At 31.6% G+C, this 24340-nt stretch overlaps 2 protein-coding genes and 1 long non-coding RNA gene across 3 annotated transcripts in view; all 3 read left to right on the top strand.

Moving 5' to 3' along the window:
• The window catches only part of LOC144835494 (uncharacterized), a 204989-nt gene that overhangs the window by 51734 nt on the left and 128915 nt on the right, over positions 1-24340 (top strand). The window lies entirely within an intron of this gene.
• On the top strand, positions 2626-20364 carry LOC144834438 (uncharacterized). The gene is made up of 17 exons (XM_078689244.1): positions 2626-2690; positions 3529-3632; positions 6011-6130; positions 6443-6547; positions 7422-7573; positions 7779-7868; positions 8648-8806; positions 14331-14579; positions 15009-15194; positions 15524-15679; positions 15755-16036; positions 16515-16589; positions 17117-17333; positions 18378-18515; positions 19310-19468; positions 19562-19821; positions 20273-20364. Exons 1-16 carry the CDS (start codon positions 2626-2628, stop codon positions 19738-19740), a joined length of 2436 nt encoding a protein of 811 aa, XP_078545370.1. The 3' UTR covers positions 19741-19821; positions 20273-20364.
• Positions 19747-22724, top strand: LOC144834437 (uncharacterized). Its single transcript, XM_078689243.1, has 4 exons — positions 19747-19771; positions 20273-20596; positions 21090-21413; positions 22250-22724. Exons 1-4 carry the CDS (start codon positions 19747-19749, stop codon positions 22531-22533), a joined length of 957 nt encoding a protein of 318 aa, XP_078545369.1. The 3' UTR covers positions 22534-22724.

Genomic DNA, 24340 nt, shown 5'->3' with positions numbered 1-24340 from the left:
ACTTTACGAAGTGAATTAGGGAATAAACTACTTAGAAAACGCCCTCGCTTGTTGTCTATATAATCAGAAGCACGTGTAACAGTGATAATAGTGGGAATTTTTCTGCGTATATTTACACCACCTCTTCTACCTCTACTTTTACGATAGATGCCAAGATTATTCAGCATAGCGAGGGTTCCCTTAGGTAGGTATTGCACCTTATTACGACGTTTAATGAAGGCTGATCCAATATAAAATAGCTCATGTCTGGAATAACGAGTCATTTTGGCTTGCTCAGTGGCTTGTGTATCATTCTAAGATAAGAATTAAATCCCTTTTCGTTAAAATTTGAGAACTTATCTCACCCCAACAACAGCAGTACAGATACAATGTTAAAAAGGGAAATTATCTCAATCCAACACCAACAGTACAGTTAAAATGTTAAAAAGTGGTTCCACATCAAAACATGAAAAGAAAAAGTACTTGCACAAAGTTAAGAAAGTCTGGGCCTAGGCTAGGCTGCCCACTCGGCTTGCCTGAATTCTCCGCCGACAACCGTCCGACGATAGGTCGCGGCGAGCCCAGCCAGTATCCTGGTTATAGTTTCAGTTGTGGGCTTAGCAAGTTAATGTTCAGATTGCAATTTTTAAGCATAACATGTAGCATTCAATCCACAGTACAATGCACAAATTTTACTACTAAAGCAACAGATGTCCACAAAACAACAAAAAACCAGTCACAAAAGAGGAATTCCAGAGCCAAAAATCTGTAAACTAATTAAGAATGGCGACAGCTATAAAGCGCCCTCAATCAATGATAAAGCGCCCTCAATCATTTTAATATCATATAATAGTTATTATCCACTTTGACCAAAACTGGGATTGAAAAAAAAGATTTATCTGAAAAAACTGTAATTTAAAGCAAACAAGTCAAATTTAACCATTTATTTTGTCATTTTAGTGAAAACATGATCAAAGTCTGATGTAATTAACCTTCATTTTTCATGTTTTTGGGGGACAATACATAACCTTATGTCCTTATGTGACGTCATTCATTTTCGAATTACAATCAACTTACATCAAAATAAAGAGACATTGCTTTATACATTGATAACAAAAATTATGAGCAAGGAAAACTGCACTTAAAGATATTTGTGTTCCCTACCCGAAAATTGTCAAAAACTGTCAAAAACTGTGGAAATGGTATAATTAGAAATGCGTTAAAATCCCACCTTCGGTTTTTGTGTTCACTGGATATGGTAGGCATAGGTAGGCATACATATAGATACCCAAAAATGTACTTAGTGTAGACCTCTCATGTACTGTATTTTGTTGCTTGTAACCCGTTTTTCCCTTCACTACTTCAATGCTCAAACATCACTATTGTGATTTTTGTATATTTTGTAAGATCATTTTAATCCAGACCTTTTTATTTGAATTGCCCCGTGTGGGATGATTAAAGAATTTTGAATTGAATTGAATTGAAACTTGTGGCCCTGTCAAGAACTTAATCACAAGATGTTGAGGTGTCTCTTGATTTTTGTTAATCTTTCCCTGGCCAACAGAATAGACCACTTTTATTAGTCTAGTGTGCAAGGCTATCAAACAACTTGATAGCATTGGTCTGTGTCCCTTCTTTGAAGTTGTCTTTTCTATAAATATATTGGGTTGGATGGAACAACTCAGTCGCAATGTACTTCATCGGAGTGAAAATCTAAATTCTTGAACTATGATCTAATCGGATACTATAAAGGATATTACGTTTATAATTTACAGTCCCTTTCTTTTTTATGCAAAAAATAAAGGATACTAAAATCAAACATTGAATTAGTCATTTTGTAGTTTTAATCAGGTTATTTAAAAAATAATGATTTAGCTTATAAAAAATAAAAAACAGTAAATTAAATACAAACCCATTGATTTTCAGACAATGGGCTTCCAGTTTACTACTCTTTTTTTAAATTAAATAATTGTTCGTTTCCATCAATTTTTTGTCAAAAGTGAATAACTATTGTAACATTAGAATGGCTTGTTCAATAATTTAAAAAAAAGTGCGGGGAAGTCATTTAAGCCCTTGACCTTGTATCTCCAGAAGAAAGCACAGATTATATGTTATTTTAAAGCTTTAAGGCCACATTTATTTGTACCATTCTTATTCAAAATACTCAAGTTTAAGATATAGAATAATTGTAGGGCCTATATAGTGTAATAAATTGACCTTTGACCTAGATTTCAAAAGCAAAATTAAATTAGTTATTCTGAATTTTAAGGATAATATTTGTATGTGTTTAAAACATTATTTACAAAAAAACTTAGTGGTTAAAGAGATAATTAGGGAAAACATTTTCAAATGGCAGCCATTTTGAAATTGCGAAATATAAGTAATTACTAATAAACAACCAAGGGTAGATTTTAGATACTAATATCTATATAGGCGCGCCTATATTTTAGTATGTTTTAACAACAACAAAAAAACATTTTGGACAGAAAAAGCTATACCACCTATTTCTATATTACAAATTACAAAGATGTGAAAATGCAAATTTCAATTATTTATCTAGAAACACTACACAGAAATGACATGATTCTCCACGATAATTTTAATGGAAACAGCAAGAGCAACCTTTCAACCAACCATGCCTGCACCATGGTTGCTTTTGAAGCGTTACCATCGGAGTTACAGCTCTTTGAAAAACATACAAAAATTCCAATGTATGAAATTCCTGAAAACACCCCTAAGAGAATTAATGGTATCTCCTAAATTCAATAATTGATTTACGTAAATTTTTGTTTTTCATTAGAGCAAGATTGGTACAAAAAGATTTCACAAAAACAATTCACAAATTCTTTTTCGTTTTTCATAGGTGGCATATCTAAATAAGGGCAAAATTTGCATGCCAAAATGGTAAAATTTGTGTTTTTTGGGGGGGGGGGGGTAAAATCACACACCTGTTACCATGGCAACCATTAATTTTTTTTCAAAAATATTTCAGTTTTGTTATATTTACCTACAGTGTGATTAATTACCAAAGTATGAAGAAAATCCATTTTTAGGCATTTGGCCACTTTTTAATGAAATAGGTCAATATTTGTAGTCAACCGCTCTTAAACTGTTAAGACATTTGAAACATTTTTCTTGAATAGTTTCAATTTATTTTACAATAAAATAATATCAAAATACATGGCAAATATTGATGAGAGTGACCATCAAAGCAAAGCTTGTATTCCGGTCACCCATACACATAGCTAGCCAAAATAGTTAAACATCTTATTTTCATTGGGATCCTTATATTCTAAACATAAACAATCTAAACATTACAATGTTAAAAAAGTAAGAATAAAGGTGATAAAAATTTACTATTAAAATTGTTGTTTGATTAAAGTATTTGGCCCTTTTTTTAGATTAGTGTTCTTGGTATGTTGGGGGTTTAAAATAAGATTAATGCAACGTAAAAACAATGTAATTGCAGTATACCATCAAACTATTTTGTTTATCTAGATTATTAATGCAAACATTCTTTTATAATTATATAATGTCATTTTGTCATAGGTTTAATCCATTGCATATAATAACAGATGCAATGGTTAAAACAACGGTGTGTACACCAGATGCAACTAATAAAGAAATGTTGAAAGAAACAACGCAGGATATTTGTAAGTATACACTTTATTCAGATACATGATGTTGTTAAAAAGCAACCAAAAAAAGTATGATTTTTAGTATTTTCTGAAAGCGGCAGTTAAACTGGTTTGTAAAGTATTGGAAGATGTTTATATGCTTGACTGCCTTTAGAATCTTACATGTTGTGCTAAATGTGGACACTATATTCACCCTGATATACACCTTATTCAATAAAAACAAATATTTATTTTGAACATGAGATTGTTTGGCTATTTCATAGTGTATAGGCAGATGTACATTATGCTATGTTTGGCTATTTCATAGTGTATTGGCAGATGTACATTATGCTATGTTTGGCTATTTCATAGTGTATTGGCAGATGTACATTATGCTATGTTTGGCTATTTCATAGTGTATTGGCAGATGTACATTATGCTATGTTTGGCTATTTCATAGTGTATTGGCAGATGTACATTATGCTATGTTTGGCTATTTCATAGTGTATAGGCAGATGTACATTATGCTATGTTTGGCTATTTCATAGTGTATTGGCAGATGTACATTATGCTATGTTTGGCTATTTCATAGTGTATGGGCAGATGTACATTATGCTATGTTTGGCTATTTCATAGTGTATTGGCAGATGTACATTATGCTATGTTTGGCTATTTCATAGTGTATTGGCAGATGTACATTATGCTATGTTTGGCTATTTCATAGTGTATTGGCAGATGTACATTATGCTATGTTTGGCTATTTCATAGTGTATTGGCAGATGTACATTATGCTATGTTTGGCTATTTCATAGTGTATTGGCAGATGTACATTATGCTATGTTTGGCTATTTCATAGTGTATTGGCAGATGTACATTATGCTATGTTTGGCTATTTCATAGTGTATTGGCAGATGTACATTATGCTATGTTTGGCTATTTCATAGTGTATTGGCAGATGTACATTATGCTATGTTTGGCTATTTCATAGTGTATTGGCAGATGTACATTATGCTATGTTTGGCTATTTCATAGTGTATTGGCAGATGTACATTATGCTATGTTTGGCTATTTCATAGTGTATTGGCAGATGTACATTATGCTATGTTTGGCTATTTCATAGTGTATTGGCAGATGTACATTATGCTATGTTTGGCTATTTCATAGTGTATTGGCAGATGTACATTATGCTATGTTTGGCTATTTCATAGTGTATTGGCAGATGTACATTATGCTATGTTTGGCTATTTCATAGTGTATAGGCAGATGTACATTATGCTATGTTTGGCTATTTCATAGTGTATTGGCAGATGTACATTATGCTATGTTTGGCTATTTCATAGTGTATTGGCAGATGTACATTATGCTATGTTTGGCTATTTCATAGTGTATTGGCAGATGTACATTATGCTATGTTTGGCTATTTCATAGTGTATTGGCAGATGTACATTATGCTATGTTTGGCTATTTCATAGTGTATTGGCAGATGTACATTATGCTATGTTTGGCTATTTCATAGTGTATGGGCAGATGTACATTATGCTATGTTTGGCTATTTCATAGTGTATTGGCAGATGTACATTATGCTATGTTTGGCTATTTCATAGTGTATTGGCAGATGTACATTATGCTATGTTTGGCTATTTCATAGTGTATTGGCAGATGTACATTATGCTATGTTTGGCTATTTCATAGTGTATTGGCAGATGTACATTATGCTATGTTTGGCTATTTCATAGTGTATTGGCAGATGTACATTATGCTATGTTTGGCTATTTCATAGTGTATAGGCAGATGTACATTATGCTATGTTTGGCTATTTCATAGTGTATTGGCAGATGTACATTATGCTATGTTTGGCTATTTCATAGTGTATTGGCAGATGTACATTATGCTATGTTTGGCTATTTCATAGTGTATTGGCAGATGTACATTATGCTATGTTTGGCTATTTCATAGTGTATTGGCAGATGTACATTATGCTATGTTTGGCTATTTCATAGTGTATTGGCAGATGTACATTATGCTATGTTTGGCTATTTCATAGTGTATGGGCAGATGTACATTATGCTATGTTTGGCTATTTCATAGTGTATTGGCAGATGTACATTATGCTATGTTTGGCTATTTCATAGTGTATTGGCAGATGTACATTATGCTATGTTTGGCTATTTCATGGTGTATTGGCAGATGTACATTATGCTATGTTTGGCTATTTCATAGTGTATTGGCAGATGTACATTATGCTATGTTTGGCTATTTCATAGTGTATAGGCAGATGTACATTATGCTATGTTTGGCTATTTCATAGTGTATTGGCAGATGTAAATTATGCTATGTTTGGCTATTTTATAAAAAATAAAATACTTTTAAAGTGAATCACATAATTTATGATTTTATTAAATTCTCCTTAAAAGCTTTCAATATGTATCAGGATGCTGTCACTAATATCACAGTAAAGCAAATGTTGGAAAGTAGCCGCCAGAGAGAAGAAAACCCAACAGGAGCAGGACCATCAACACCAAAAAACAGACCTGGTAAAAAACAAACAATGAATAGATAAAATCTAAGTTTTGGTAGATAGAACACATCTCATATGTTTTAGTCTGTGATCAAGAAAGGTTTTTGTGAATTTGACTTTTGAAAATACAGATAAACCTAAGATAAACTATAAGTTTGAGACGGGATCAAACTCATTTATTTCTTTCCATTTTACGACTAGGAGGCTGTTCTAACCTCTAAATAGAGAATAGTTAGTAGTTAATTATATAACATATAGTGCTAAAATGTTAATACTCTACATTATGCTTGTGATATTATATAACATCAAATTATTAATAATTATTTAGAAATAAACAAAAGAGAGAAAAACAGAATGGGAGCATCAACGGCCAAGCAGAAAACCAAACCTAGTAAAGCATCAAAAAAAAAAATGTCATCACCTCGAAGGAAGGGTATGCATTTAATTTGAAATTTGTTTTTATATTTAATTGTGCTGTCCATACATGATAACTGATAATTACATAACAGTTGAGTGCTTATATTTTATTGTTTATTTATTTAGTACTGAAAAAATATCTTGTGCTGATATTGACAAAATTAAAGAAATCACTGTTTGAATGTCATATGAATATGATACAAACTTTGAAGTTGGCAATGAACATAACTATCTAACTATCAAGCAAGTTACATTGATATCATACTTTGGCTCTTAAATAGACCCTCCCTGAATAGACTATCTAAATGAAATAAAAGAATTACTTTTGCTGTATAAAGAATATCCAGTGTATTTAGTATGTTCTGTGTCGACTGATGTTTAATGCTTTGTTGCACAATTAGGTTTAAATGAGCTGCACATTAATAGCCATTAGTATTTTCTTTTTTTATTTACCAATAACAAGCAAATTGGGACAAACAATAGCGCTAGTCAAAGGTTTACCCCATATTAAGAAATAGATTTAATAAGAAAAATAACACTGAAATAGCTAAAGCAATACATATCAATGAAATTAACATACAGTATTATTAAACAAACACCAAGAAAAAAAAACCATAGATCAGTATATATAGAATAAAAGTTCTGTTATATTTTTAACAAAATTATTTAATATTCTTTATATCTAAAGGCAGGTGATGTATTCATTTCCACAAAAATATCATTGCCATTTGTTCTCACACTCTCACCCATTCAACACTCTATGTAGTGTATGTTGCTAAAGTGTTGGAAAAAATCCATTCAATTTAAATTGAATGATATGATAAGGATTTTCTATAAAAATGTGCTGCAATGATTAAAACTGTTGTCATATTTATTGTTATTTTATCAAGAAAATCCAGAAATTCCTAAACAGATGTTTGGCCAATTTGCAAGAAAACTTCGCTCTGAAAGAGAAGGTGGTGACTCCCAAGAAGATAACAACAAGTTTGTTATGAATATCTGGGACTTTGGAGGGCAACCGATCTACCATGTGATACAACGGGTAAATTATGAATCGAATATTCAGTGTACATTCTTCGTTTTTTAGGTTAAAGATGTCAGGACAAATGTTTACTGTATAGTAGTAATTAATCTATCTTTTTTGGCCTTCTTATATAAAATCGGCACTGAAATAAAAGATGTTAGTTTGAGTTATTTTTAATATTGACAATTATGTTATTTAATTATGTTTTGTCAATGTTTATTAGATATTCATGGTGTCTTATGCTGTTGTATGTGTGGTATTTAACCTGAATGAAAATCTTAATGCCCTAGCTAAAGTTCTGGATCCAACAACTGTAAGTAGATTTGACAAATTTCAAATGTTTTATGTAATTGTTGAATAAATAAAATGTTTCACTCATGTTATTCTTTACCTTATCTCAAACTGTAGAAATAGCAAATGCCTGATATATGATATGTTTTACTAATATAATGGACGGGCACCATGATAAATGAAGTGCATACATGTTCTAGAAATGGATATGTGTATATGGCACGTCATTGTGAGTGGCTAACAACAAATATGCAGATTATTTATATTATAATATCCTGGATTTATAAAGTGCTTTATGTTGTGAAACCTCTCTAAGCGCTGATCATACAGTAGAAACTGAGTGAAAAAACTAAACCCAAACCGAAGTATGGGAATATGCCCTTGTCGGTAACCAGGGTGAGCACCAGTTGTGGCTTGGTCATCCCAGACAATCTTACTTATTAGTAGGTGCTTAATATAAGCTATATCTATTAAGGCAATTTTTATAAGGCAAATATTATCTACTAAGACTTTTAAGCGGGAAAACGCTGAGGATTGCCAAACGTATTGTTCGGCAGAAATTAGTCTAAAAAACACATTTTTCTTACAAATTTGCCATTCTAATACTAATGGGGAAAGGGGAGTTAAAAGGTGCCCCAGCTCGAACGGCGGTAGCATCAGACTTACGGTTTTAGGAGATAGAGAAACAAATTCTAGCTTAGTGCTATTATAATATAGGTGCTATTATAATAATGGTTTTTTAAACCTACCTGTATATTAATCAAAACATAAATGGTGTTCATATTTGTTGTTGTGTTATAGGGAGAAACGTATGAACATCAAATGACAAATCTTCAGTTCATTCTGTTTTGGATTCGTTCAGTTTTTGTAAACGTAAGAAAAGGACAGAAAAACAAGATAATGCTGATTGGTACACATTATGAGAGCCTTGGTACAACTGAACAAGAAAGACAACAAAGGGTACATATGTCATCACATTTTTTTTCCTTAAACAGTACAAAATTGTATTTTGTTACGATTCCTTGGAAACAATATGTATTATGTAATCAGGTGGGCGATTGTTTCATACGTCATGACATACACATACTATTATGTAATCAGGTGGGCGATTGTTTACGTCATTACATGCATATACTATGTAATCAGGTGGGCAATTGTTTCATACGTCATTACATGCACATACTATTATGTAATCAGGAGGGCGATTGTTTCATACGTCATTACATGCACATACTATTATGTGATCAGGTGGGCGATTGTTTCATACGTCATTACATGCACATACTATTATGTAATCAAGTGAGCGATTGTTTCATACGTCATGACATACACATACTATTATGTAATCAGGAGGGCGATTGTTTCATACGTCATTACATGCACATACTATTATGTGATCAGGAGGGCGATTGTTTCATACGTCATTACATGCACATACTATTATGTCATCAGGTGGGCGATTGTTTCATATGTCATTACATGCACATACTATTATGTAATCAGGAGGGCGATTGTTTCATACGTCATTACATGCACATACTATTATGTAATCAGGTGGGCAATTGTTTCATACGTCATGACATACACATACTATTATGTAATCAGGTGGGCGATTGTTTCATACGTCATGACATGCACATACTATCATGTGATCAGGTGGGCGATTGTTTCATACGTCATTACATGCACATACTATTATGTAATCAGGTGGGCGATTGTTTCATACGTTATGATATGCACATACTATTATGTAATCTGGAGGGCGATTGTTTCATACGTCATTACATGCACATACTATCATGTAGTCAGGTGGGCAATGTGTCAATAGTTTGAGATTATTAGGAATCATTATTATCTAGGATAATATGAAATTGGACCTACATGTCTTGGACATGGTTTCCAAAGTAACCTTGAGGATGTTTGCTTTGTTCATTATGAGGAGGGCCTGAATAGAATTTTTACCTGTTGGAATAGAACATGTGTGGCATGGGGGATTACCAAAAAAGTAACATCTAAAATTGAATCTATAGAAAAACGAGCCCTACGTATCATTCTGGGTAATAAATAAATATATCCTATGACTCTGCTTTAGAAAGCTAAACTTCTCTCTCCAGAAGCAAAAAGAGATACTGTACATCTTCTAATAGTAACCCACCTTATAAGTCAATCTATAATAATAATAACCCACACTCTAATATTAACCCCCCTTCTAATAGTAACCCACCTTATAAGTCAATCTATAATAATAATAACCCACACTCTAACATTAACCCCCCTTCTAATAGTAACCCACCTTATAAGTCAATCTATAATAATAATAACCCACACTCTAACATTAACCCCCCTTCTAATAGTAACCCACCTTATAAGTCAATCTATAATAATAATAACCCACACTCTAACATTAACCCCCCTTCTAATAGTAACCCACCTTATAAGTCAATCTATAATAATAATAACCCACACTCTAACATTAACCCCCCTTCTAATAGTAACCCACCTTATAAGTCAATCTATAATAATAATAACCCACACTCTAACATTAACCCCCCTTCTAATAGTAACCCACCTTATAAGTCAATCTATAATAATAATAACCCACACTCTAACATTAACCCCCCCTTCTAATAGTAACCCACCTTATAAGTCAATCTATAATAATAATAACCCACACTCTAACATTAACCCCCCTTCTAATAGTAACCCACCTTATAAGTCAATCTATAATAATAATAACCCACACTCTAACATTAACCCCCCTTCTAATAGTAACCCACCTTATAAGTCAATCTATAATAATAATAACCCACACTCTAACATTAACCCCCCTTCTAATAGTAACCCACCTTATAAGTCAATCTATAATAATAATAACCCACACTCTAACATTAACCCCCCCTTCTAATAGTAACCCACCTTATAAGTCAATCTATAATAATAATAACCCACACTCTAACATTAACCCCCCTTCTAATAGTAACCCACCTTATAAGTCAATCTATAATAATAATAACCCACACTCTAATATTAATCCCCCTTCTAATAGTAACCCACCTTATAAGTCAATCTATAATAATAATAACCCACACTCTAATATTAATCCCCCTTCTAATAGTAACCCACTTTATAAGTCAATCTATAATAATAATAACCCACACTCTAACATTAACCCCCCTTCTAATAGTAACCCACCTTATAAGTCAATCTATAATAATAATAACCCACACTCTAACATTAACCCCCCTTCTAATAGTAACCCACCTTATAAGTCAATCTATAATAATAATAACCCACACTCTAACATTAACCCCCCTTCTAATAGTAACCCACCTTATAAGTCAATCTATAATAATAATAACCCACACTCTAACATTAACCCCACTTCTAATAGTAACCCACCTTATACTGTAAGTCAATCTATAATAATAATGACCCACACTCTAACATTAACCCCCCTTCTAATAGTAACCCACCTTATAAGTCAATCTATAATAATAATAACCCACACTCTAACATTAACCCCCCTTCTAATAGTAACCCACCTTATAAGTCAATCTATAATAATAATAACCCACACTCTAACATTAACCCCCCTTCTAATAGTAACCCACCTTATAAGTCAATCTATAATAATAATAACCCACACTTTAACATTAACCCCCCTTCTAATAGTAACCCACCTTATAAGTCAATCTATAATAATAATAACCCACACTCTAACATTAACCCCCCTTCTAATAGTAACCCACCTTATAAGTCAATCTATAATAATAATAACCCACACTCTAACATTAATCCCCCTTCTAATAGTAACCCACCTTATACTGTAAGTCAATCTATAATAATAATAACCCACACTCTAACATTAATCCCCCTTCTAATAGTAACCCACCTTATAAGTCAATCTATAATAATAATAACCCACACTCTAACATTAACCCCGCTTCTAATAGTAACCCACCTTATAAGTCAATCTATAATAATAATAACCCACACTCTAACATTAACCCCCCTTCTAATAGTAACCCACCTTATAAGTCAATCTATAATAATAATAACCCACACTCTAATATTAACCCCCCTTCTAATAGTAACCCACCTTATAAGTCAATCTATAATAATAATAACCCACACTCTAACATTAACCCCCCTTCTAATAGTAACCCACCTTATAAGTCAATCTATAATAATAATAACCCACACTCTAATATTAACCCCCCTTCTAATAGTAACCCACCTTATAAGTCAATCTATAATAATAATAACCCACACTCTAATATTACCCCCCTTCTAATAGTAACCCACCTTATAAGTCAATCTATAATAATAATAATAATAATAACTCACTGCTCTAATAGTAACCCATGGGGGTTGCTATTAGAGTCACAAGCACTATCTATATATAAATTATGGTTAATTCTGACATAGGCGAGCACAATGCAAAAACTTCGGTACAAATCTCCGCCTTGGATACCTACCTTATCTATCTCAGATGTACCGCGAAACGTAGATTTGATAACATTAATGTGCAGTTCGACGCTATTTTTCCATATTTCTATCTTAGCAAGATATTATAAAGAGTTTTTTAACAACATTTATGATTTCAACAGTAGATTTTCTACTCAATTTCAATTCTTGGCGGTCAAGTTATTTCCGGGTTTATGATAAGTTCACCTTGCAGCAACTTGGTTTCAACTATTGTCTCTCTTTTATACACAAGGGAGCAGTTAAAATAATAGATTTGACCCTAAAGGTGACTGGAAACAGGCACTTTCCATCAATCAATACAGTGTCCCTTTGGAAGACGGAAGAAAAAAACAGATACTATAGTAGGACTGGAGCTTAAGTTGGCCATTAGTCATAGCCATTTTAGTTTTTTGTTTATTTTAGGAACGGACCGCGCATGTGAAAGGTACAGTAGTTAAAAAATAAAAATTATACTGCAAATTAATAAAGATCAAATTAAATATACGCCATAAAGAATCGGAATATATTGTGGGGAATAGTATTATAAAATTACATAGGGAGATTTGATGATAAGACATTAATCGAGTGAAATCCCGATAGCTGAGTTTTACTAAGTAAGCTGGCAGGAATAACTGTAGGCTATCTGTGTCCTGTTAGGACCGAGATGTCTGCCCATGTTGCAAGCCGTAATGTCTTCTTTCTGTCACAGCAGTTTCAAAAGATGTTTAAATGAAATAATGTATTAATACTTATTAGGATGATATTTATTTTAATAAACGCCTCTCCAATAAAACAGCACTTTGAATAATAATCACATTGAGTCTAAAATAAAGTTAGAGTTTAATCAAATTTGTTTAATATTCGTACCGTTTTATTATTTTGCTATGAGTTGCTGACCGGAAAAGTTGGGAGATTGGTGGGGAGGTGGTGGGGGTGGTGGGGGATTACTATTTTCAGGTGCCTAATTTAAGATTAGTAATAGTAACCCACCGTACTCTAATAGTAACCCTTTTTCTAATAGTAACCCACCCTAAAAACAATCAAAAAATAATAACCCAATTATAAGATTTCCGGTAGCATTGTTCTTTTATTTGGTCAGGGCCTTCTGAGGTCAATCACCCACAGGAATGTTCTCCCTCTGTACAGAAATTGTGAGTTTAACTGAACTGATAGATATAAGCATTCTGCTATTCCATTCATGGTCAGACTAATTAATTCCCAAAAGCAGTTGCCCTTTTTTTTTAGTATGCTATTTGATTTTGGCCTTACTCTTTGATAGATAGATATATTTATTAATTTGTTAGATATACTTAGCAATATGCAATATAGGTGATTAAAGATAACATGATTTATAAAGCACACATATCCACAAAGTGCTCAAGGCAAGGCGTGATCTAGCATAGTTATTTAATTCTATATTTTTATAATAGTTCATATCATCCATCTGCTTAATATTTCGGTTTTTATATAATGTGTTTGTCTTGGCGATGGTTATATTTTTATGTGTATTTTCCCAATCTGTATATCGTACCATTTTTACATTTTTTATACCTGTTTTGTAATACAATATTTTCAGTTTTTTATATACCAGAATAATAAAAATACTATTATGTAATCAGGTTGGTGCATGACATGCAAATACTACAGTACTGTACTATGCTGGCTTATTAACTGATTAAAGTAACTTAATTTTAATTAGAAATACATTCAGAGATTAAAACAAGTACTATATACTTTCAAACAACATTATTTTCTAAATAAATGTTTTACCATGACTTCCAAATGTTGCAAATATTTAAAACGTGAAAGGCTACCCTCGTGTGCTATTTCATTGGGATACCTAAACAGTTAGACCTACAATAAACGAAGAAAGGGGTGTAAATTTCAAATATGCATTTAGCACACATTTTAAATTTTATTCTTTGGTGGTATATGGTAATATTATGCTCTTAAATCTGCCGGCTCTAAATCCGCTCTTTACATAAGTTTAATTCCAATTTGATGTTATTTATTTTAGGTAAAGGAAATAGAGAATATACTTTGGAAAGCTCTGGAAGGAAAACCATTCGAGGACATGGTGTATCAAGGAGAGCTCTTTACCATTGAAAACAGTGTCCCATTTGAAAAGAGCGGTGCTTCTAAAATCATTCTCCAAATACAAAAATTTGCCCAGATAATGATTCGCACTTTGCCAATCAAATGGCTGCAAATACTACAGGAAATACAGCAGTTAAGAAAAGAAAAACTATATCTACCAACTTCTGAGGTTAGAATAAATATATTTTTCTTATTTTCAACTATTTGATCTGAATTAATTATCCTCAGTTTCGAGTAAGCAAAAAGAGTAAGTTCAAAATAATTGATAATTGTAATAATCAATGTTTACATTTCCTATTTTTTAATCGCATATTTAACCCTGTTTTTCTGATTGTTGCATTGAATTACATTTTAAAGTGCATCGGATACAAGTTTGTTTATGATATTGTTACTTACACTAACAATTATAGAAATATTTCAAGTCTAACCCTTGAATGATAAAGAGAAAAGATAGCCATTTAGTATTATCTCTGATATAAATAAAGCATATAGACAACACAAGCTAACATGAAGGTTAAACTTCCAAGAATGCAAATGATAGAAAAATCAACAGAAAAATAGTTTGTAATTAATCAATATTTTTTAATATGATATTTAGATTAATGATTTACTTGCTCGTTGTAAGAAAACTGATAGAAAACTGCTTCTTGAGTACTTGCATGACATCGGTGAAATTCTGTTCTACCCAGATGACAAGATCCTCAAAGAAAAAATTGTTATAGATTTGATGGGAGTAGTTGACAAGTTTAAAACAATCATCACAGTTGTAGATCCCAGCATTCAGGTTAGCACTTCTTTGAGTGGCTTCAAACATTAGTGAATATCAGTAGGTTTTAAACTTTGTGATAATTTTTTATTTTTTATAATGTGATGAATTTAGCTGTAAAAATGCCAGCTAGAGAACAAAGCTTTCACCTTACTATTTCTATTATATTCCAATGCTAAAAAATATGCCTGCAAACAGATTAATGTTGAACCTCTATTGGGGAAGACTAAAAAAAATGCCTGCTTAATAGAGGTTTAGCCATAGTGTTAATATGCCCTTCAAATAACCAGAAGAATTACTTTCTTGCATGACAAATTACACTTTTGTGGTGCTTTTATATTTTTTAGCAATCTCTGAAACAACTTTGGAGAAATTTAAACGAGGGTAAATTAGATGAAAGACTGTTGCGGCATATGTGGAAGGATGAGTCATATGAGATGATTATCTTCTTTGTGTCTCTAATGCAAACCTTTGGGTTAATGTGTGAAAAAAAGACTAAAAAGGTATTTAAATTTGTTATTGGTTATTACTGCAAGCATAATTGTATTTTCCATCTACTACATGTTTTTTTTTTATAGGATGCTGGACGAACATTCTATGTTCTTTCACGCCTGAAGCCACAACGGGATGATACAAAGGCTGCTATTTATGAAGAGAAGCGTGCTATTTCTCTCTTTCATGACTTTGATGGCTACCTACCAGATGATCTCTTTCAACGTGTTGCAACTAAATTTATTGAGGAATTTCAAATGGAAGATGTTGAACCTACATTGTCTTATGAGCATGTAGAACTGAATGTTGATGGCCATCATCTTGTCATTCTAAACGTAGCTACCATCAACAATTGCCGTTTGTTGCAGGTAGACTCAATAAATTGATAATACGTATTGGTCAAGATGCTATATTACTGTCACTAAAACTGAGAAACCAAATATCATCCCAGGAACAAAATTCTAAAACTCTAATAGAAACATCATTAGTTTAAATATCTATTTAAGATATAACACAACCACATAAAAGTAAAATAGAAGGAGACTAAAATAAAGATCAAATGCTAATACAACCTTTTGGCCACCTGAATAAAAATGAATACAAATTATAAATAATATACACTGAGCATGACAGGACAGACAAACAAAAAACATCAGAGAATATCCATAACAAATATAGCTACATTAAAATGTGTTTTTTATACAGTTTATTTAACTATTATTTTCATCTTGTGTTGTTGTTATATTATCATATTGTAAGGCTTATAGTAGTTGCTTTAATGAATGAAAAAATAAATGAAAATAAAACAACTACAACTCAACTATTACATTCATTTTTATATTGCAGACAACAATAGTTAGAACGAATATCATGAATGCTGTTAGCAAAGATGATGATCCAAAACCTAGCATCTGTAAGAAGGTAAGCTAGTTTACAAGACATTTTTATGAGTTATGTGTAGAGCATATTGCATAAGAACGATTGTTGTCCTATTTAATGAGGCTAGAATTACTCAAAAATTGTTGAGCCTTCTTGTACACCATTTAAAAATCTATAAACATGATCAAACAATTATTATATGGTAATAATTACTTTATTTAAAACACAAAACACTTGAGGCTGTGCAAGGCCATTAGAAATACAAATATACAAATAAATATGTCACTTTGTTGTGTTCTATAAAAAATGAATAGGCCCGGTATGTTGCTTAATTTTAAAAGTAAATTTTTTCTGATAATGAAAAAGCAAACTTTGAAATTTACAGTTAAGTACACATTTAAAACAAATTTATTTTGAGGATCCCCAAGTTGTTGTACTGTACTTTTACAAGTGAAAACATTTGTTTGTGTTTGAATATTTTTAGGCCTCTTCTGAAACAAGCTTTCAAGTTATTTGCTCTATTTAGCAATTTTCATTTTCATCATCAAATTAACCATTCTATTTTCTAGGTACTTACTTTCCTTGAAAAAGAATTGCATGTTTTGAGTGAGAAGAGTGCACATGGTTTTGAAGTAAAGATGTACATTCCTTGTGTGTGTGCTTCAAAAGGTGAACATACTCATATGCATGTTGTACGCAAGTTTAACCAAGATGTGTTGCCATGTGGAAGCAGAGGAATGGAAGTGAAACGTTACCGTAAACTGTTTGGAGAAAATGTACTAAAAGGTAGATGAATTGTTTGTATCATCAATCATGTATAAATGTCTCATTGTTAAAAAAAAAATAGGATGAAGTAGAAGTTTAGGAAAAACGCCTCTTTACTTCAATCCAGATATGAGGTTGAAATTGAACAATTATATTTGCATCATTCATGTAAAAATGTGGTTGCATCCTGACGCTGTCTTTGACAAGACTGTATAACCTCCTGAATGAAACCAAGGGTGTAAACATCACTGAGTTTACTTCTAAGTCTTATTCTTAAGCAAACTAACATTCAATCCTCCAATAGTTGCCCTCTTAAATTAGTTCATACTCACCAATAGTTGCTAATGATCAACCCACCAATAGTTGACCTAACCTTAAATTAGTTCATACTCACCAATAGTTGGGTAACTAATATTGAATCCACCAATAGTTGACCTAACCTTAAATTAGTTCATACTCACCAATAGTTGGCTAACTAATGATCAACCCACCAATAGTTGACCTAACCTTAAATTAGTTCATACTCACTAATAGTTGGGTAACTAATGTTCAATCCACCAATAGTTGGCCTAACCTTAAATTAGTTCATACTCACCAATAGTTGGCTAACTAATGATCAACCCACCAATAGTTGACCTAACCTTAAATTAGTTCATACTCACCAATAGTTGGCTAGTTAATGTTCAAACCACCAATAGTTGATCTAACCTTAAATTAGTTCATACTCACCAATAGTTGGCTAGTTAATTTTCAAACCACCAATAGTTGATCTAACCTTAAATTAGTTCATACTCACAAATATTTAACTATTTAATGTTTAAATATACCAGCTGTATATCTAACATGAATATTAATTGTGTATATTGTTGCATTATAAAGAGTTACATAAAGATTATATACAAACCATAAATGACTGAAAACACCTTTTAGATGATATGATTTAATAAATCATCATTAGAAATAAAAAATGTAATAATCCACAGAATTACAATATGATCAAATATTATTGTAGATGATTTTTTTTAAATGTACATTTAAAAATGTTTGTTATTAATTTATATTTAGCTTTTAAATTGAGAGCTCGTACAAAGCAAAGCATGGTTGTAGACATTGATGACGACAGTGATGCACAAGCTTCTACTTCAAGACTTACTTTTACTCGTAGAGTAAAGACATTCTTTTCCCTCAAGAAGGATAACAAAGGTACAGCTGATGGTAGAGATTTATTCCTGACTAAATACCAATCTGGTGCATTTATTTTAAATAACTACTACATTAAAATTAAGTGTTTTATTTATAATTAATATATCGTGATTGGGACCTTACCAAGAAATTAGCAACTCACGAACATATCAAATTTTAAATATTTAAAAAAAACAGCCACCATCAGTATTGTTGTGATTGATGCCAGTAGAAGGTTTGTGATTCTAAAAATAATAAAAGATATAGAAACACTAATTTAGTTTACTATTACATTAGAACTTAGATGTACCTACGGCAGAAAATAATACAGCATCTTGCCTAGGCATAGATTTGTTTAAAAAAAACACGCCATCTACATTTCTACGCTTTATATTTGACCTTTTTAATACAAAAGAGATCATAATTTAATTTAAGATATATTAGGTCTACTAGGCTAGAATATAACTTTTAACTAAAACGGTGTCTGCAATATCAACAAATGAAAACGTCAAGAAAATGGCAAATCACAACAAATTCTGCACACTAAAATAATGGCATATACAGTATTAGATCTAAAAGAAGCTCTGTCTACACTATCACATTAGTTTGACAAAAAAAGTGTGCTGTGACCTAATATGGTAGTGATATGATCATCTTTATGTCCATATATGTGCACATCACAATTTTTTTGTCACATAAAGTTTAATTAGACAGAATAATAATACACAAAATGAAAATACAAAACAAGCAAATGTACATTTTGGTTTAACTTTATCACTATTTTGAAACTGTGTTGTTTTTTTTTGTCGTTTTAGCTTCTCCCTCAAAGGAAGCTGGTAGACAGAAGGAAATAGATCCAGAATCTGATACTGACGATACCGATACCGTTGCTAAGGCTCATAAAACATCTTTAAAATCAAAAGTTAAAGGATCTAGTAAACTAAGGAAGATGTCAGATGTCAAGGATAACAAAGGTATCAATTAGGATAAAATAATGATTATGTTTAACCTACTTTTTTAATAGGATTAAAAACACAATTGATTCATAATTTTGCTTTTTGATACAGACTATGTGGATGACCTAACTATTGACAAAGTGTCCAGAGAGATGGATCTTTCCTGCAGACGATTTGGTGTTCGTTTGGGGCTTACATGGTCTAAGGTGAATACTATATTTGATAATGAAAAGCAGACAGATAAAGCTACAGCAAACATGGTCAGCAACAAGTATTATGCACTGCACTAAGACAACATGGTCGTAATGATCTTGCTAAGCAGTTTGAGAAATACATTAAGGATGAACTGCCAGAGATTATCAAACATTCAGGTATATTGCATTCATATATATAGCCTGAATGCCGGCATCATTACTTTTTCCCATCATTTTCAAGAAGAAATCCTGAATAATTCATGAAGTTGATTATGCCATTAATTGGGGCATTTTAAGTGCTTCTATAAGCATACAGCAATGGTTTTCTGCAATCTATAAAACTGAAATCCTTGATTTTTTAGAGGGTTAGAGTGCTTAATTATATTTAGGAAGGGCAGCTATCTTATAGTTCTTTATAGAAAATAATTAATAATTACTGTAGGCTCATGGATTATTAGGATTTCTACCTTAACCTGATAAGAAAAAAAATCACTCTTACCGGCAATAAAAATAGAATGTCTATTAAATGTTTTATTGTTTAATAAATTTCCTTCTTATGATATAATTAATCAATAATATATTAATTTTAACAAAGCATTCTCTTGATATTATTTTTATTATTTCACAGCTTGTTTTGATGATCAAGATCTTCTATTCATCTGTGACAACTTAGGTGAAAGTTGGAGAAGACTAGCAGTGCGACTTGGAATCAAATGGGAAAACATTGGTAAAATTGCAGGCAAAAACAAACATGTAGAAGATGCCATGATGGAAGTTTTGGTTCAATGGAGAAATAGCTGGCAACATGCAGAAGCATATCAACTACCTACAATGATAAAGGCTTTAAAACAACAAGGACGTGTTGATTTAGCTGATAGCCTGTGTACAAGACATGGATACAAAGATGATGTCAGTTCAGAAGTTCCAGTGTTTACAGACCAATCAGGACAAGGTGGATAACGCTTATTATTTTAAAAAAAATATATTACCTGATACTACTTTAGAAATAATCACTATTTTATATTATCATTAGCAATCATTTGATAAACAAGAAATGTTTAAACATGATTAAGCTTGCTACCAATCCATGCGTCCTGGGTTCAAGTCCTTTCATATGTCAGGATTTTTTTATAATGACAAATACAACTGCACTCGCAAAGTTTTGTAATAAGACTTTGTTTATGTAGAGCATCTTGTGTATATGTTTGTCTTGTGGATTGCCACCTTTAAGTTGGATAGTGGATAAATTCGCTTATGGTTATCCTTGGAAATTTGCCTAAATATATAAAAACAAAACAAACAAAATTATTTAAATTTGTTAATTGATACAAAATTATGTTTATTTTCTATGGATGAGAGATTCCGAAATAAAATATTGAATGGAATAGGGAGTTGAATTTAATTGAAACAGAACTCATTACCTTATTGCTTTTGTTATTTCACAGCTTGTTTTGATGATCAAGATCTGCTATTCATCTGTGACAATTTAGATGAAAGTTGGAGAAGACTAGCAGTGCGACTTGGAATCAAATGGGAAAACGTTGGTAAAATTGCAGGCAAAAACAAACATGTAGAAGATGCCATGATGGAGGTATTGGTTCAATGGAGAAATAGCTGGCAACATGCAGAGGCACATCAACTACCTACAATGATCAAGGCTTTAAAACAACAAGAACGTGTTGATTTAGCTGATAGCCTGTGTACAAGACATGGATACAAAGATGATGTCAGTTCAGAAGTTCCAGTGTTTACAGACCAATCAGGACAAGGTGGGTAATGATTATTATTTAAAAAAAATATTATTTGTATACCTGAAACTACTGTAGAAATAACCACTATTTTATATTGTCATCAGCAATCATTAATAAACAAGAAATGTTTAAACATGATTAAGCTTGCTACCAATTTGGCTACCAATCCATGGGTCCTGGGTTCAAGTCCTGTCAAATGTCAGGATTTTTAATAATGACAAATACAACTTCACTCGCAAAAATTTGTAATAAGACTTTGTTTATGTAGAGCATCATGTGTATATGTTTGTCTTGTGAACGGGATTGCCATCTTAAAGAATGATAGTTATCCTTGGAAATTTGCCTAAATATATAAAAACAAAACAAACAAAACTGTGTCACTGTATCTAAAATGAACACGCATCTGAAAAAAACCTAAAAGAGAATGGTCCCTTTCTTCCCATTCATCAATAAAACAAGTGTATTTTTACTGGCCATACAGATGCCTCCAATCAGTAAACCACATCCAATATTGACCCATTATGTTTCAGGGGGAAAATCAAATATTTATGAAACTAATTATGTTATATTGTGATGAAATTGTGCAATAGGTATTTTACATAAGGAAGCATACACATTTTGTATATTTTCGAGGGTTAAGTTCTCTTGTATTCAGGAAATATGTTAGCTATCTTGTAATTCTAATACAATAGGAAAAGAATTAGTAATTAGACTCATGCATTATTCATGATTTCTGCCAATACAAATAGAATGTTACATTCCAGAAATGTTCCTTAATTTCAGCACCTCGATGTTTGAAGAAAAACAACCAAATGTGTTTTATTTAATGAAGTCAATTAAATGTGTTTTTACAGGATGCTTAACAGACTTGGACTTCCTGATAATTTCTGAGAAGATGATAGATTGGAAGAATTTCTGTAGGCATCTTGGTATTGCTGATGTTAAGCTATCACAAACTGAGAAAAGGTTTTCAGCACTGACTGTCGAAGCAACGATGGAATCACTGGTGCAATGGCGATGTAAGCAAGGAAGAGATGTCAACCAACGAGAGGAAGTAATAAAAGCCTTGAGAGCAGTTGAGAGAATGGATATTGTAGAATTACTAGAAACCAAAGTGTCTATTGAAAACCTACAGTAGACCATATGAACTGCAGTTATATGGTAACTGTGTTCAACAAATAAACAATTTGTATGAACAATAGGAGATACATAGTTAATAAAAGACAATCAAGAAGATCTATTGAAACAATGTTTTTAAAAGTGCAAAATCTTTAAACTATGTCTTAATAGACCAAAAGAATACAAGTACTCTAATATAGGTCAAGTACCCAAACGTGAATGACAAAATATTTTTATATTTGTATGTATTTTTGTATCTGGTTAAATCTTGATTGTTATTGATAATATATAATGATGCCATTAAGGCAGTATTCCAATTTTGGACATAGGAGTAGAACAAATAGACAGCAGGACACTACAGGTTGCTTAATCAATCAACAGCCTGGACTCTTCTCAAGCGTGTATAGTTGCTCAATCTCCATCTAACATAAAACTGAATTGCAGTGCCATACTGTAGTACATTTAGTTAATGTCATATGACCCACAATCGTCCAATCAAATGTATTATATTTGTGCAGTGGAACAAATGAACATATTTTCATCTCATGAAATTATTTGTTGTTGAATTTAATTAGAGGGACTGAATTATCCTAAATTATTTGTTGTTGAATTCAATTAGAGGTACTGAATTATCCTAAATTATTTGTTGTTGAATTCAATTAGAGGGACTGAATTATCCTAAATTATTTGTTGTTGAATTAGAGGGACTGAATTATCCTAAATTATTTGTTGTTGAATTCAATTAGAGGGACTGAATTATCCTAAATTATTTGTTGTTGAATTCAATTAGAGGGACTGAATTATCCTAAATTATTTGTTGTTGAATCAATTAGAGGGACTGAATTATCCTAAATTATTTGTTGTTGAATTCAATTAGAGGTACTGAATTATCCTAAATTATTTGTTGTTGAATTCAATTAGAGGTACTGAATTATCCTAAATTATTTGTTGTTGAATTCAATTAGAGGGACTGAATTATCCTAAATTATTTGTTGTTGAATTCAATTAGAGGTACTGAATTATCCTAAATTATTTGTTGTTGAATTAGAGGTACTGAATTATCCTAAATTATTTGTTGTTGAATTCAATTAGAGGGACTGAATTATCCTAAATTATTTGTTGTTGAATTCAATTAGAGGTACTGAATTATCCTAAATTATTTGTTGTTGAATTCAATTAGAGGTACTGAATTATCCTAAATTATTTGTTGTTGAATTCAATTAGAGGTACTGAATTATCCTAAATTATTTGTTGTTGAATTCAATTAGAGGGACTGAATTATCCTAAATTATTTGTTGTTGAATTCAATTAGAGGTACTGAATTATCCTAAATTATTTGTTGTTGAATTCAATTAGAGGTACTAAATTATTTGTTGTTGAATTCAATTAGAGGTACTGAATTATCCTAAATTATTTGTTGTTGAATTCAATTAGAGGTACTGAATTATCCTAAATTATTTGTTGTTGAATTTAATTAGAGGGACTGAATTATCCTAAAATATTTGTTGTTGAATTTAATTAGAGGTACTGAATTATCCTAAATTATTTGTTGTTGAATTCAATTAGAGGTACTGAATTATCCTAAATTATTTGTTGTTGAATTTAATTAGAGGGACTGAATTATCCTAAATTATTTGTTGTTGAATTCAATTAGAGGTACTGAATTATCCTACATTATTTGCATTGTTTATTTTGATGTCTTGACACATTAAACTGAGTGCCAATGATATATAGTGTGCATCATAAGCATCAATATTATGATTATCAAACTGTGCCAATGATATATAGTGTGTGCATCATAAGCATCAATATTATGATTATCAATA

This window comes from Antedon bifida, chromosome 2 (genome assembly GCF_963402885.1).
Source record: "Antedon bifida chromosome 2, ecAntBifi1.1, whole genome shotgun sequence".
NCBI lineage: Eukaryota > Metazoa > Echinodermata > Crinoidea > Comatulida > Antedonidae > Antedon > Antedon bifida.
The sequence above is the reverse complement of the archived record's forward strand: the minus strand, read 5'-3'. Positions and strand labels throughout refer to the sequence as shown.